This window comes from Neodiprion fabricii, chromosome 4 (assembly GCF_021155785.1).
Source record: "Neodiprion fabricii isolate iyNeoFabr1 chromosome 4, iyNeoFabr1.1, whole genome shotgun sequence".
NCBI classification, from domain to species: domain Eukaryota; kingdom Metazoa; phylum Arthropoda; class Insecta; order Hymenoptera; family Diprionidae; genus Neodiprion; species Neodiprion fabricii.
Window position 1 is genome coordinate 28,680,222 of NC_060242.1, and position 16,702 is coordinate 28,696,923.

General features: G+C 41.3%; 1 protein-coding gene across 1 annotated transcript; it reads right to left on the minus strand.

Moving 5' to 3' along the window:
- Positions 1-8,956: 8,956 nt before the first annotated feature.
- Positions 8,957-10,765, minus strand: LOC124180710. Its single transcript, XM_046566456.1, has one exon. The coding sequence runs from the start codon at positions 10,763-10,765 to the stop codon at positions 8,957-8,959; it is 1,809 nt and encodes a 602-aa protein (XP_046422412.1).
- Positions 10,766-16,702: the final 5,937 nt, after the last annotated feature.

Here is a 16,702-nt window from a genome sequence, read left to right on the forward strand (position 1 = left end):
TTTCTTTTGCTGCTCGGCTGACAAGCCGCCCTTTGTCCCAGCTCACTTTTCGGTACCCTACTCTGACTATATGCTCTTCTACTAACGTTATGGCACTGCCAGAGCTTTTGTACTTTCCAGAAAGTAATTAAAACATTTCGTTAGCTCGACGTAGACGGGAGTCCTTTGGCTTCTGATTGTTTCACAAAATTCGTACCCACCGTTCGTCTATTTTAACACCATGAAAACACACACGAAGCGCACGAATTCATTGAATGCCTGTTACCCAGCAGGATGGGGGTGGAAAATCTGAGCCAACAATTGCCAATTCCAACAAGTCAGCACCGGGAATTGTTTCGTGAAATTTAACATCCACACAAAGTAGATTCTGATGAGCGGAAATTTCTCTGCCAACGTTTGAAGCGGATAAAAATTTGATGGATCGAAGCTTTTGCGCACCATGCTCTGTTGTCAAATAGCGGTTTCCCTGTTTTGCAATCCAAGAAGTAAGAAATAAGACGCCATCTCTTATCCACGATTAACAATACGAATTTTGAAATGCATCCACGGGTCGAATAGTTATTCGCGTAAATAACGAGAGACGAGGGTGCGAGAAATGTGTGTTCAACGCATAGATATACAGATATACATCTGGCACCCGTCAGAACTAATTAAACAATCTTATCATACCTATACACGACGTGGCAGGACGGCAGGTTTAATGCCCGCAAACCTGGATGGAGAATGAGACGTAGGTTTGAGGTCGACGGAGATGGAAGTGCGGAGGCCGGGGAATCTTCTTTATGGGAAAACAAACAAAACCCCAGACGGAGTTGATTAATAGTTTTGCCGGGGCAGCGACCGGCGTCTCTCTCGCTCTCTCTCTCTCTCTCTCTCTCTCGGTCTCTCTCACGAAGCGAGGGCAACTATTTATCATTGCACCATTCCAAGTATTACCAATTTCAGCAGCTGTAACGAGTGTGTATATTTCGGGGTGTTTTTTTCAAGTTTTTTTCTTTTTTTCAAAAACCGTTTCAAACATGACAAATGATCGTATCGATTGCATGTACCTGCAGGTGTATCGTATGTCGGAGTCTATATCTTGAGTGATTTTAAAAATTCTTTGAAAAATCGCTGCAAGCTTGCTGCAGCCTCTCGCCTCTCTTTATCGCATTATTCCTGCCGCGAAACGTCGAGCTCTTTTACCGTGCGGTAAAGAGATGATAAAAAACAAGAAAAAAGACGCCGTCGAGATAAAAAAAAAATTTAGAACAGAAAATTACACCGCCCAAGAGATAAAAGCGCTTGCGATAACCCCGCAGCGGTATACTCGAGGTAAAGAAAATAGAAAACAACTCGCGTGTCGAAACACCTTAACACTTTTCTCCAACAATAACAAGGTTTTTACGTGCTCTCGGTTCCTAAGCTTTTTTACAATCCTTCCTCGGAAGCTGCTGAATAAAAATAATCGGATGGGCGTTTGAAGCCACCGCTGGAACCACATCTGCATTTAATCAACATCGTGGATTCAGGCGACGGAATATATTTTCAAACCGTAAAAATTCATCCAAATTTTGTCACGATTTGCACAGTTAACAACGCGCGTTCGTTTCATCGGCCATTTTCATATCTACATCATCGCTCGAAGTTTTCTCTCAATTTTCAATAAAATTCGCAATAGTCTTCCATCGATGACTTCACCTCGTTTAATTCTTCCGTGCGAATTAACGAGAAACGAGAAGAATTTTTTTTTCTCTACTTTACAAGGTAGTGAAAAATTTTTACTAGCTTGATAAAGAAAAAATAAATCTTCAACGCATCACAGCGCACCATTTGACTTTATGTCTTCCGTTCTTCCTTCTTCCGTTCTGTACTTTTATTGTACTATATAAAAAGCGAATACTTGAGGAAGAAACGGATGCGCACGCGGTTAGACTGCGTAATTTTATTCCACAGAATTCTGCGATTCAACTTCGTGTAGGGCTTGCACTCGGCTCGTACACTCGCCGCCACTTTCAGATTCAAATTCGAGTTTGAACGCCTTATTCCACGTCTTCGAAAATACGCCCAATTCCAATCAAGTTTAATGATGGCTTTCGGTTTCCCGTTCAAACGGCAATTTAGCATGTTACAGCTAACGCGTGACTGGAATCGAATCTGCGAAATGAAACATTGATTTACAATCCTTGGAGGATTAGTTTAGTCCTTTCCACGCAGACAATTCAAAATAAGCAATGTCCGGTTTCCGTTTTTCTTGCATTTCGCGTCTTCGGTAAACATCATTGTATAGGTACTATTGCTGACTGGCAGAGTTTGATATCCGATTTTTCAAAGGATATAACTCGCATCAGCATCAGCTCTACAGCCTCTTTCCTTAGAGCCCGAGTTTATTTATGGCAAATATTTTTAATATAAAATTTCATTCGACTCTCGCGGGTCTCAGGATTCGATTCTCCGGCGATTTCCCAATGTGGGAATAAAAAAAAGTCCAACGGCCGCGGCGCGTGAGCCGAGGCGAAGAAAAACGCAAACAAATGTAAGCCTTTTTCTCTTATTCAGAATTCTCCTTCTACGTGACAACCCCGTATCGGCGTTCGTAAAACGCCTCAGGGTGTATATCGAAGCGACCTTTGTAGCCCGCTCCCTGAATCCCCCAAAACGAAAACCCGATTGATCGTGGTTAACACCTTTACCTCAACGCACGTGTTCCGCTGATCCAACCGATACCCGGTAATGGCCAATGAAGCAGAAGAATGAAGCAGTGCCGGATCGCAGATGTCCAAGTGAATACGCATCCCCCAACAATGAATCAAATTGTCTCCAAGGTTGTATCCCGGCGTCCGACGAGTAAAACGGAACAGAGGAAAATAGAATATTTTCCAGAACCTGGTATATCCTGCAGGATTATTTTCCGCAATGCAATTTCATCGCACAGTCTGCAGCTGCATTCCTTTGAAGAATATAAATTACGCGAAACTACCTGTGACAACTTAGCCGCGCGATCAAAGTTGAAGCTTTTCTCGCATTCGTGAAAATTGCTCGTCAATTTCAAATACAACCTAGAAACGTTTTATAATTTAGAAAAAAAAAGAAAAAAAAAACAAATCTAACAATGTTTTGGAACGTTTCTTATTTTACCAACCTTAACGCACGGTGCTGCCAGGGGAGAACATGCAATTTATGACTTCAGCCCGGCGGAGGCATTCCATCCATTCCGGTCAACGTATAAAATTGCAGCTATGTTTCACCAATGCAAGCCGACCTGCATCATTCCGATGGCAAGTAGAATGAAGGAGTTTCAGAGAACGCGCAGTTCCGGAACGAAGAATAGAAGGATGGGGATGGGGATTAAAGGGGGATGAGATATGTTACCGAGAGAAAAATGCAGCTTGTAATTAAACCGTGTCCCTACTTAGCGCGACTATTAATTCAACCCAAGCCGCACCGTTGCACTTTCACAAACCAGTCTGCTTTGTTTCGATTATAATTACACAATTACTACCCGCTACGGCAGTTTCATCCGAGGCGTTATATGTCTCCTGTCTTCAGCCTAGAGACCCTCGATTATTCAGACAGGAATAGCTGTTTCTGAGATCCCAGCCGCGAGTATTCGAGAAAATTTTATTCTCCCATCCGGGACGCCCAAGAATTTCTCGTCCAAAGGGTAGCCAAGGGGGCGAAGCAACGTCTGGCCTCTTTCCATTTATTACTCGTTTTCACTCCCATAAAAGGAGTGGCTGCCAGGACGGGGGTCGCGGGTTGACTCGATCACGGGGCCAGCAAGCCTGGCGCTGGCCTAAAAGTGAACGAAATTTATTCACGAATCGAAATGCAGGCGAGACTGCTCGCCCGTTCAGAGGCAGATGGCGAACCCGCGTCACCCGGACACGCCTTCCTCCTCTTCGACAACGAGGATGACGATCAGCTCTGATCTAGGGTCTTTTTCCATTCGGCAGCTGGCGGCTCGACGGTGTCGACGGTTCTTCGCGCCCGCGTCTCGGGGCCGGCAAACAGCGATACGTCTTCATTTAGCGACGTTTGCACGAATAATCAGTGCGAGGCTTTCCAGGATGCATAAATATTCCACCGCTAGATGCACAGGGCTGCAGGACAAATGGATTCGCGCGAAGGCAACGCCCGGCGGTCAAGCTCCGGTGGTAATTTAACGCAATACACACAATTAGGGCGGATAATTAATGTTAACGCTAGCATCAGCATAATTACAATTAGATAACGTCGGTATAATTAACACCATTGTTCCGCGACACATTGTGTTCGGTTTGTTGCGTGCGGTACGCGGAACAGAAACGACTAATTCGAACGGAACACGAATCCTAACGTGTCCTGCGTGGCGAAAAACCATAACCGCATTGTTCCTGCAGGTATCGTTGTGCCGCGATGCCGTTACATTGATTCCGGCACGTTCTCACGATTTTCTACAGCTAACCCACGGGTAAAACAGCGTTCAGGGACGGCTGTAAGCCTGCGGAGGCAATGTGATGTAAACGATCTGCGAGGCACCGCGGCAATGTGTGCTTCTCACGGTGTGCAGTTCCAATTCCCTCCGATCAGCTCTGTTCAATCCTATTCAGATTTGACTCACTCCTTAGGAACACATCTTATACGCATTAGTTTGAACAAACCCTTGTTAATCCTACGATGATTTTCACAGCTTCGAAATGCGTATAATTACGGGTGGCGTATGAGTTTCGTCTGCGCAATTAGCCCCAAAAATGAAATTTACCCCATGAAGAATTCTTTATGGAATAAAAGTAGTCCGCAAAAACTCAAAATCAATTATCACTTACGGATGAGAGAATGCTTAGATTTAAATATGGTATATTCCGTATAAACTTATAATCTAATCGAATCCTTTTCTTTGCAGGCCGCAGTGTTTTTGCAATGGGAAATAATTCGCATGGAATGACTTCTGGGCGTTGCAAGAAACTATATATATATAGTCGTAACACGTCGTCGCGTGCTATTAGCGACCCAGTTCTTATGGGTTGGCCCGACGCGCTTCGCGGCAACATATCTGCGGATATAGATACCCCACAGGGCTCGTTTTTGCGCCACCCTACGTCCCGGTGAAACGCGATGGGAATATTACGAAGAGATGATCCGTTCAGAGGCTGTTCAGGGACCAACCAGAGGCCAGTCAGCCAGCCAACTCTCGACGTTCCGAAGAATTGGTCAGCAAGGATAGCGGAGGACCATCTGTATATATATTCGTCGTGTTTTTGCCAACCACCACGAGTGGTTCGGCTAGCCATTGTCAAGATAACGACGTCATCGCCAGACACAAATGCCATTGAGAGCGGTTCCTCGATAATAGGCTCCTTGTTAGTATTATATGCCACGCTTTGCACTTATTTACCAAAATAATGGTCGAACCATTTCCCTGAAGGAGCTCAAGTTATTATAGACAGGGAAAACGACGTAATCGTAGAATTTCGGCTTGCCTTTCAACTATTCGAATGAATGCGCTGCTGTACAGATTATATACGCAATTTCTATATAACCTACGTCCGTCCCACACTCGCGTAAATAATTTGTTCATCGCAAAATTGGAAACTCTCAACGGAATTGAATCAAGATGGTATCCAGGCGCTGGGCTCCGCGCTCGCCATTAATTTTCACCAATTTCTAGTTATTTCTGCTTCACGTCAAATGAATGGAAACTCAATTTGTACGACGAAATTGAATTCTCATTTGAAAAAAAAGGAATAATATTGAAACGTTCGAAGCATTTTTGAGGCATTTCATACCAATAACCTTAGCTATATAGATACGGATTTAGTAGAGAACTTCTCAGAGTAAACAATTTTGACTAGCCTCAAAGTCCAAACATTTGATATTAATAATTATGAAGCATTTGCGGTGCTATGAAACAAAATGTTCACAAAGTTGCTCTAGAATCGAAACAAAAAACCACTTTACGGAAACTTTCAAGGAAAATTTTGTACCCATTTGTGTTATGATTTGTACAATGAACAATAATTTGCCAAAAATACGAAAATATAAAAGATCAATGCCAACGCGCAGAGGGTGAGAGGCAATGAAGAGAGGGGAAGAGACCTTCCCATCCCTCTAAACCAGAGTCTCGCTAACCCTCCTCATTTGTCTTCTTCCAAGATAGGAGCGAAGTTTCAAAGACCTCTTCAAGTTGCATGGCTGGGGAGCCATAGTTACAAGCGTCTCCTAAATTTACTCATTGGAAAATTAATGACTCTTCGTGTTCGACGACGCACCACCCATTATACGATAATGTTTCTACCGGTAAACCTTTACTTTCCACCAGACAAGATACCATTCCCGATCGTTTTGAAGTTGATAAAAAATATCGAAAGCTTACCAAAAATTATGCCACGACCTATATGGTATGCTCTGAGGCTCACCGCGATTTGTGGGAAATCTACGGTCGATTCAAGGTCTCAACTTGTTGTTTCACTGAGATTTTTCGTGTCACGCAATTTAATAGAACAAGGAGCAGTATTGGCTGAACAAAGACTAAAAGAAGAAAGATACCGAGTAAATGGAAAAACGTAAAGGGGAAAAGATTCAGAGTTCGCACATGAAAAGCTAAAACAGAGCATATAAAATTTTGGTGCGACAAATTAAATATTTTTCATGAAAATTCACACAATTTAGCGCAAAACCTACAAGTTTTTTCGAGAAAGGTTAGATCCATTTGCCTAGGCTAGATCAAAAGGATGAGGTAAATTTATGGCCTGGTAAGCAACATCGAACAACAATTGAGTAAAATGCAAATAACATGAAAATAATCTGGGCTAAATTCGAGCAACGAAAAACGAGACTTACGCTTACAATTAGCCAGTTACAAAGTCATCGTTGGAAAGAACGCAACTAAGATGCTGCGCGACATGGAAAATACTTCGCAATGACAGAAAAAAAAATTAAAACCTTACCTTGTTGATGAGTAACGAAGAGAACCCAGAAGTACGAAAAAAGAACGGAAGAACAAAGCACAGACATCGAATAGAACTATATACGCACACGACTTTTAGCCATATCACTGTACACACTGCATGAATGGAACTCACTGCACGGTAGCAGACGAGACAGTAAAGCACCACAGACTGAGAAATACGAGACAGAATTAATGCGTGGGCATGTGACTGTCGTAGCTGAACTTGGAACACGGCGAATCCAGCCTCGATACTCGCAATTTCGATAAGTCACGCGCGCAATGTTCAGGCATCTCTCGATATCCCCGATTTTACAATTAGTATCGGTGAAACGCGTGCGGTCCCGCACGCTTCCAACACTGGAGTGATAAGCTGTAAGCCACTTGGCTTGACTCTTACCGTCTTTAAAACACGCGTAGACGCCATGTATGTTTGGTTTCTGAGGCGAGCGGTGTCAACAGTGTTTCGATTCTTGTTCGTTGTCGATGTCTGTAATTAAGTGCTGCTGGTTTATTACTGTCCAACCAACCAACTCCTGAACCAAATCAAGACTCCTCTTGAGATTATCTCTCTTCCTAAATTCGTCTGATTTTTTACCTAACTGAATCTCATAGTTAGTTTGCAATTGTATCGTGTTCATCAAGAAATACCTATGTATAGATAAATAAATACGTATATTATACACAGATGTACTATTATTATGTATAATCATCATCAATATTTATGAAGGATATGTTCCCGAAATTGGCTCATGAATTTTTCCAAACCTTAATATTTCTTTAGGAGAATTTTTAATAACACTCCCAAGTCAAGACACCCTCAATCATTTTTATCGCAAACGGTATGAGCCACTTCATCGATTCTGTCTCACAAATCGTTAGCAAACTTCAAGGAAACACAATATGACTGTGACATGAGAATCTCAACGTTATACACCATGTCAATAACACTACCAAAGTTCCCGCGTCAGCTACAACTAAAAGTTCTATGACTAGAAGAGATCAGTTGTTAAGTAAATTTGTACGGAAACTGTCTTTAGAATTAAATTGCAGTATCAAAGTTTCTTTTATTCACTGACCTGGATAAAGTATAAAGAAAGTATAAAGTGACAATATCGAATGAGTATTACCATGGTAGAACATCACAAATTAACCCAATATTTTTGTTTCCTTTTGCAGCCATCATGTCGTCAAATTTACGTTTTATTATATTTTTTAGTGAGAGACTGACACAACATTTCAGTCCACTGCTTTATCTCCAAACGTTCAAATACGCGAACTTTTCTCTTTCTCGTTTAATTATCAGTGCGGGAGTTCGCTGCCCGCTACTCTATAGACTCTGAATGCACCGTGTGCTGTACGGAAGACTGCGTAATTATTGAAGACTGTGAGAACAAAATGCAGGTGTAGTTGAGAAAATTTTTATTCACTTGATAGTATCTAAGTAACAGTGGTAGTTAGAATCTGAACAGCTGTGTCTAAAATTAGTAGTTCAAAACGATGGACCACTTTATGCTAATAACTCTAGAACAAGGACAGATTGTAGATATCTTTATTGGTAGCAAAGCATGAATAAAAGCAGTACGTTTTTTTTTACATCTGACGCTCTTTAGTTGGCCTTAGAATCGCTTAAAGGGGTGGTCTCGACGGTCTAGTCGATTTCGACGTTGTCGTATATATTTCCAAATTTCAAAGTCCTACGTATCTCAAACGCAAAAAGGAGCTCAACAGTCCCATTCTATACGCCATCCTGAACAAAAACACTCCAATTCCTTTTCCTTTGAAGCAGAAATAAAGAAATAGCATGAATTTTACGAGTTTACTATTGTGATATCGTAGAATCTATGCCATTTCTTTATTTCTACGGCAAATGAAAATAAGTTGGAGTGTTTTTGTTCAGAATTGCGTATGAAATGCGACATGTACGCCAACGTCGAAATCGACCAGGGCGTCCCTTAAGCACATCTGCATTTTCGCATCCATGAGATATCAGGCTTGTAATTGAATCGATGGAATCCGAATTTCTTTCTTTTACAATTGCTAATTTTGTTAACTCTTCTTTTCCGTACAACGTCTGGAGTATACCTCGTAGACAAAACAGCAAAAACTGACCAGTAGCCCCGCAGCCCAAATGTAAAAAGCAAGTATCTCCGTCATCAAAGACAACTTCTTAATGGTTCTGATCTGCCCGTCGAACGGGACGGTCAACCCAGTCAGCAAAGAGTTTATACTGATTTGATTCTCCCAGTACTGATGAAGGCCGGCTTCTCTAAAGGCTAGAGTGACCCAATCCAGCTTATCCAGGTAGGGTGAACCGTACGGTGTGAAGTACGTCGTGTACATTGGTACGAAGCACTGCTCAACCCCGTGATAGAGTGGAATTCCCTGCTGAGATAACAGCAACGGTCGCATGATGCCGTGTTTGACGGCCGTCAAGGAGCCCAAATAAAAATAGTCGGGATGAAGCTTCATGAATTTGTACCAGTCTGTATTTTGGTCTAGCAAAATCAACTTGATGGTTGGCGGCATATGGTCTTTGACGGTCTCGTAAAATTCTTCGTAACCGTATACCGTGTTCGTGAGTCTGATTACTTCATCCAAAGTGTTTACTTCTGGGTAGTAGGTCAGAATTGCTAATGCACTGTACAGTGCGCCTTGATAAGCGCTTATCACTAGCATCGAGAACAACGACCAAACGATAATCGGACCCTTATTTCCGAGCTGACGGTACCTTTTGGGATAGTATTGACCCAGAAACGTCGCCAACGTGCTCATAAACGCGTCAGCAGTGATGTTTCTCCGCTTATGAAGTACGTAAGTGTAGAGACCGTAGGCTCCGAGACTTATGCCGATGGCGAGCCAACTCATTTTTTGGTAAGGTCTGAACACGTTCGGCAACTTCAAACCACTCTTCGGGGCGATTACGTAGATGCCGTCAAAACCAAGCGGGTAAACTTGTTCAGTTCTTTCGAAAAATATAAAGTTTGCCAGCATTTCGTTGAACCACAATTCGTTGCTGAAGAAATTACGCTGTTTCCAGCGCTCGAAACGATAGTTGAAGCCTGCATACAGAGGTACTTCTTCGTTGGATAGGTCGGGATATTTTGCGGTAGCGTTGACAGTTTGCAAAAACGCCTGGGCGTAAGCCCAGTCCACATCGACAAACACGAATTTACGCTCTTCCGGGATCCACTTTGGTACGTTCCTTCCTACAAATGGGACATACTTGGTACGGACTGGATGGCCCATCATGTCTCGAAGTTTGTCGTAAAATAAATTTGACGCGTTGACTTTTTCAAACGGGGCATTTCCCAGGTAGCGATTGTACGTGTAAACCTCATAACGGTTGTAGATTGAAACTCCAACGTTGAGAACTCTGTGGGTCCAGCACTCTTCGAAAAATATTTGCAATTCTTTTGCGCTTGGTTCAACAGCAGTCACGATCAGGTGTTTCGCTCTTGGGTTCCATGCGTACTGCAGCCGAAGCTTTTCAAAATGTCGGTGTAACTCGTCGAAATTACTTACCACAATTGTTACGAATTTATAAATCGTATCACTGCTATTGTGAGAATTTGCGAGATGGAATTCTGTCACTGCTACTAACGGCAGCTTCGTACCTTTCATCAGAATATCCAATATCCTGTTGCATCTTGGACACTCGCCGCTGACTAGAACGACGTTAGCTTTACTTTCAGAAAAAGCATTCTTCATAATTTTTAAAAGTAAATTCTCGTACTCGCGGAGATTTTCGTCTTCATGATTAATGAATATTTTCTCCCAGTTAGCGGAAAATTGTGCCCCTTCACTCGGCGTGATGAAAACTCCAAAAATCACGAGAACACTGAACCAGCCCAGCATGGCAACTTGACAGAACGAAAGGCAAGTGAAAAATGGCTATTATCCATCAGGCGTTAGACTCAATAGTATGGACGATGCGAAGATAAGCATCAGCTATCCGTCAAGTGCAACCCTGATCGACCAACAAATTTCCCCGTTACGATTCCCATGAGAAATCGCGCTGTCCCGCTCTGGAAGCTCAATTTCTGCTAGCTATAAGAGATGCGTTTATAACCATAGCCGTTTCTCGCACGCGCTTATCGTAAATTGTCGTACATTAAGCTTGCACACTGTCCCACACTGGCGCACAAATTGTTACAGTTGCCTCATATTCACCGGAATAGTCACGTATGTACTTTACAAGCCGGATAAAGTTTTCACTCCCGATATACGGACGCGCAAAGCAACCGTACGTATATGTATAGCGATGAAATGATCTACAGCAACACAAGTCCACAACAACTGTGTATCCCATTTGCACTGCCAGATTTTTCATAAAGTACAAAGATAGCTGTGAAAGTTGCGAGACGGTGTGTAATTACATTCAGCCCTGTGCAAAAAATTACGTAATTCGTGAAGTGACACCGCGTTTCGGACGATTCATCATATAGTATTTTTTATGTTTTTTTTTTATGAAACAATGAAATTTCTATATAGTTTAGTTACGCAACGAAAAGTTTACATTCAGTAACGAATGCACAAGAATATTAAAACTCGGTAAATGCTACAATGGTGGAGGATATATACATTTAACGACATGACGCTATGCTATCAATCATTGAACAAAACGCGAATATTATTCCCCCAAGAGTATTGCTTGTGTAGGAAGGAACACGTGATGAAGCCGTCCGCAATATTACCTCAGGGAATCTTGATATAACAAATACGATACTATGTTATACAAATATGTCCCGATACGGTACGATAACGGTTGATGATGGAAAAGCAAGCTTGAAAAAAAATACGCACCGTTGCTGAGAGATAAATGTTCACAGCTTTTACCGCCCCGTCAAAGTGCTTTGATTTCAAAAAACAGTACCACGGGAATATTAACGAGACATAGGCGGTGCAATAATCCAGAACGAAAATTACATATTGGACATGTTGATATTAGAGGCGTACAAACAGGAAAGTTTCTCATCGACAGCGATCCTGTTCGAGGACCTGGGGCAACACAGGCTTCCAGTTCGGTGGATTCATTAACCCTCGTTAAGCGCGGGCGTGCGGAATTCCCGGCAAAAACTAGACAGAGTTTGGGCGAGACGTAAAACTCTGATCAAACAACCGCTATCAGATAACGATTCGATTTTTATCGAAGTACCTTTTCGTTTGATTGCCAACTAACGACACTAAGCACCTTCGTGCGTGCTACCGATTCGATTGGCCACAAATATTTCCCCCTCTTCGAGTATTTGCACGGCATTGATTACGCCGGAGATCAGGACAACTAAGGAGGTACACAATGGTGAACCAGGAATGGACCAACAAAACCGTAACTTGCTTTTACAGGTATTCTCGAGCGCAAGCAGCGAGGAAAAATGAGATTTCCGCTTAATTAAATAAGCCGCTCTTGGCTGCGACGGTCTTCTCTTATACGTACCTAGTCTTCCTTTCTTCGCGTTCATTCTATTTTCTCTTCATTTTATACACCTCATACTTTTCATTAATTCTCTTTACCAACCTTAGCCGCATGCTACCTCAATTCCGGCTGTAGGTGAGTAAAAAAATTTCATCGCCGTCGGGGAGAATAATTTTTAGAAATGAGTTAATGTTTTTTTCATTGTTCACGATTTTTACCCAAGATGAGCTTTTTGCCCCGGTGTGTGTCAACCCATTAGCTAAGAATTACGATAGGAAAGTCTAAAAGTGCGTTGAGTATTGTAACCTGTATAGTCACAATGAACCACTCTGAAATTTGCGTGGTCATTGTAGTACAGGAAACGAAAATTGTCCGAATTAGTCGACCCTTTGGAATTGCACAAAATATTATTACGAAAACTTGAAATGTTGTCAATCGCTATGATTGATGATGGTATAACGTCTATTGTCGTCATATAAGTATACTATTACTGCATGGAGAAGCGTTTCACCTCCCATGCCAATTGCAAAAAAGAAAATACGTGACGTATGAATAAATACATACTCAATGAGCATTTTGTGAAGTCGAGGCTAGTGCCTTGCTCAACTTGCTCGTGAACAGACATCATTCACGTCTCGATAAAAATTGTACACTTTTCTCTTTCTTTTCAATACCGACAAAGTCAATTACGTTCAGCAAACCATGCTGGTGTTTCAAATTTTGAAAATATTTTCACAAATATCAGGGGTATTCCCGTTTATCAGGCAGAATAAAACTTTCCGCGTATCTAAGTTATACTTTATATCGAACCTTTTCATCGCAATGTGTCTGGTAATAGTTGCTGGAATTTTCGTGACTGACATGGTAGAAAACAGAGTACCTCAAAAATTAGTACTAACTGAGCGGTACCAGCTTTATTTACCGGGAGATGTTATGGCAAAAGTGATATTTGTCGGAAATATGGCTGCTTCTTTGACCGCAGTGTTGACCAAATTCATTTGGAAAAATAAGCACGTTAAGAATTTGAACGAGATTTTAATCTTTTCTTGTGAACATAAGCTTGACTCGATTTTCAATTGCACGGTGATTTCGGATTACTATTTCATCGCCACCCTGTGTATTTCACTGTTAAGTAAATTCACTATACCAGTGATGAACATATTGACCGGCTATTGCACAGTGTGCTATCTTTACTCATCGGCAATAGAGTTACCAGCAATTGCAGATGAAATCATGTTGTGCGTTGTCTACTCGGCACTATCAAAATATCAACAGGCAATCAGAAAAAAGATTTCAAAACTAGCAGTGCCCAGAAGAGGCGAACAAATTGCCAAAGGAAGTAACTGCTATGCATCCAAAATAGCAGTTGGTCAGATTTTTCCAAGTCAAACGGAGCAATTTGACGTAACGAAAACGCAAATCAATTATGCCTGCGGTAAGTGCCTCGTGTTTTCTTAATTGTAACGTAACTGTAACGGATGACCGGTAATCGATCAATTTTAAAACCGTAATTTTTTATTTCATGCTACAGATTGGAACGTATCAATTTCAGCTCGAAAGTTGGAGCATCTGAGGCAGATAAATTTGAGAATGTTCAACATTCAATACAAATATACAGCTTTGCACCAATATCAGCTATTTATTTCAACGGGTGTTTCAATTATAGAAATAACCAGTGTAACTTTCATACTCTTTGTTAGCGTAACACAGCATGTTAGAATTCATTCAAACTTCGCCACATGGTTGGCTGTAAGGTTGATCGGGATTGTCACGTCCAACCTGGTCAGACTGCTCACGCTATGTTATTACGCGGACAAAGCGTTTGCTGGGGTAAATATACTATTTATTATAAGCATAGAATTAAAAATGACCTAGTAGTTTCATCATTTCTACGATCTGTAGATATAAGCGCAATAATTGTCGAATTCTTGAAAAATCAACGGTGGCCAGAATATTTTTAACCGAGTTTGGATGATTGATGCACCTCACCATTTTGTAGAAATATTTTCATAAGTACGAGTAAATTTCAAACTGTTACATTACAAATGAATTGTTCATTTATCAGGGAGTGGCCATAAAGTATACCGTACAAGAAATGGCAAGCGCTTCCGAAGATCAATATTTTTTAAGGGTGTCGAGAGTCTTTATGGAACAACTGCACATGAGAAAGCCATTTAAAATCTGTGGAGTATTCGCGTTCGATAGGCGTCTTCCAGTTACCGTAAGAAAAATCAATAATCAAAATCGTGGAAAGTATCGGTTATCAAAGAAATGTTGATGTGTCATATGTATTTCAGTTCTTGGGATACGCCATAAACTACATGGTCGTGCTGGTTCAGTATTTAGGATTTAAACTGTAGACATAACGATTCCCGAGTCAGCATATGACGAAGTGTCTTGACGAACGATCAAAGGCAATTACCACAATGTTGCGTTTATTCGCTAACCATGCCAGAAAATTTGTTAATTGAGAAATCACCGATGAGGCTACAAAGCTGCTTGATGCCGGATCACAATCTCTCCCAGAGCCCGGTTGATGCAATAAGGAACTTGTGGCGCATACCTAGTACATTAACATTCTTAATATAGTTATTCCTGACACTTACCACGGCTCGGGGAGCACCGAGAACTCGGAGCGATGATGAACGAGGTGGTATAATTAGTCACAACGAGATTGGACCCGAGGTGTGCGGGACTGCCTGCAGCAAATGCAAGAGTCTTAAGACGGATGGAGCAGAACTATGCCGCAGTCACGCGCCAACCACCCGTGGATTTATACTTGGGTAATGGGGTTTCCTAGCGCCGTATAGTAAGCAGTGAGGTACTTCATTTCCCGATTACCGGAAGAGGGAAGATCATAAAGATAACCGGCTCCGACTCGGTAACTAAAGTTACCCGGATCCCCTGATTTTGGATTTGTCGAACAAGGACTGCCGGGGTCGCAATGAAGAAAGGCGAAAAAATTCTTTAAATATTGTTGTACACACGATAACGGAGATGCGAAGCGATATATGTTTTCAACTTCAAAATAAAGCCCCAATAACTTGTACAAGACTAGATTAGAGACTTCCGGAAACAGATCGCGCAGTTCGATACAACTGTCAAGTATAAGGTAATAAATAGTGGACCAGTTATTGACACCTTTGAACACAATTATTGATCTTTTATTTTCCAAAATTATAAATCGATGGCATAAATTTTCAATTTCTCGATGACTAAAACCAATTGCTAGAGGATTAGACACCACAAATTTATTTTTTGATAATTTTGGAATCAAGGATTAAACAAATACAACGAAAAAAAGGTAATAATTGGGACAGGGTCAGTAACTTGTACACTTACCTTGATTCTTAACGTTGTCACGACTCCTAATGGCTACGCGACCTGCAAATATTTGCATAGCTACCAGCTAATTTGGGACAAAGGAGTCACTAATTGCAATCAGTGTCTCAGTCGAGATGGAGTTTTGCTGATAAATAAGTTGAATTGTGTTATCGAGTGCGGTTTTACTAACCGTACATCTATTTATTAATTAAATCCACGATAATTAGTACATACGGAACACCAATTACGTTTATAAAATAAAAGAAGAAAAAAAAAACAGACAAGCCCCGCAGTCGTTATACATTGATAAACTATGACGACGGCGATTGAGTGCGGCAAATAACAATTCGTTTTCAAGTATAAAAAAATGTAACACACCGTCTGTGTTAAGTGCGTTAAAAATCTAGTACTATAATCAAAAATTTCTCGTCGCTCAGGTATAGACTTAGTTTGTCGAGGAATAGGATTTTTACTAATCGGTATGAGCGCATAAATAATAACAACTCGTCGCTGCCAATCTTAATTTGTTATCTTCGTAAGTATTATAAATTTTTTGCCACTCATCGATAAGCGACCGTTTTAGAGAACAATCAAGATTATATTTCTCAGAGTAGACCACCACTTTTATTTAATATATTTTTTTTTTTTCCTTTTGTCATTCATTCGCGAATTCCGATCACGTTCAAGCGCCCGCTGCTACCAGCTACGCGAAAATTCTTGGAAGGTGAGAATATTGATGGGCCGCAATGTGTTTGTCCGTGAATTATTTCTAGGAGACCTAATGCCTAGAAATTGCCATATTCCTGCTACCAGATCTGAAATATTTTCGTGCCGGTGTCCAACGCCCAATATTTGATTGATCGAAGTAGCGGTTTCATTGAACTTATGTAACTTAAAATCGTAGTACGTACGGCGAAAGTCAGAATTATGCCAACATCGATATTACAGCAGATAAAAATACTCTCTTACAATGATCAACGGCTCGGTTAAATTAGTGGCATTATTAGATTCGGGCTTTTAGCAAGGGCTGTGTAGTGAGCAATAGTAGGATGGGT

Bases quoted from the DNA above. Each gene is read 5' to 3' on its own strand.
- LOC124180710 (XM_046566456.1), bottom strand. From the start codon at position 10,765: ATGCTGGGCTGGTTCAGTGTTCTCGTGATTTTTGGAGTTTTCATCACG.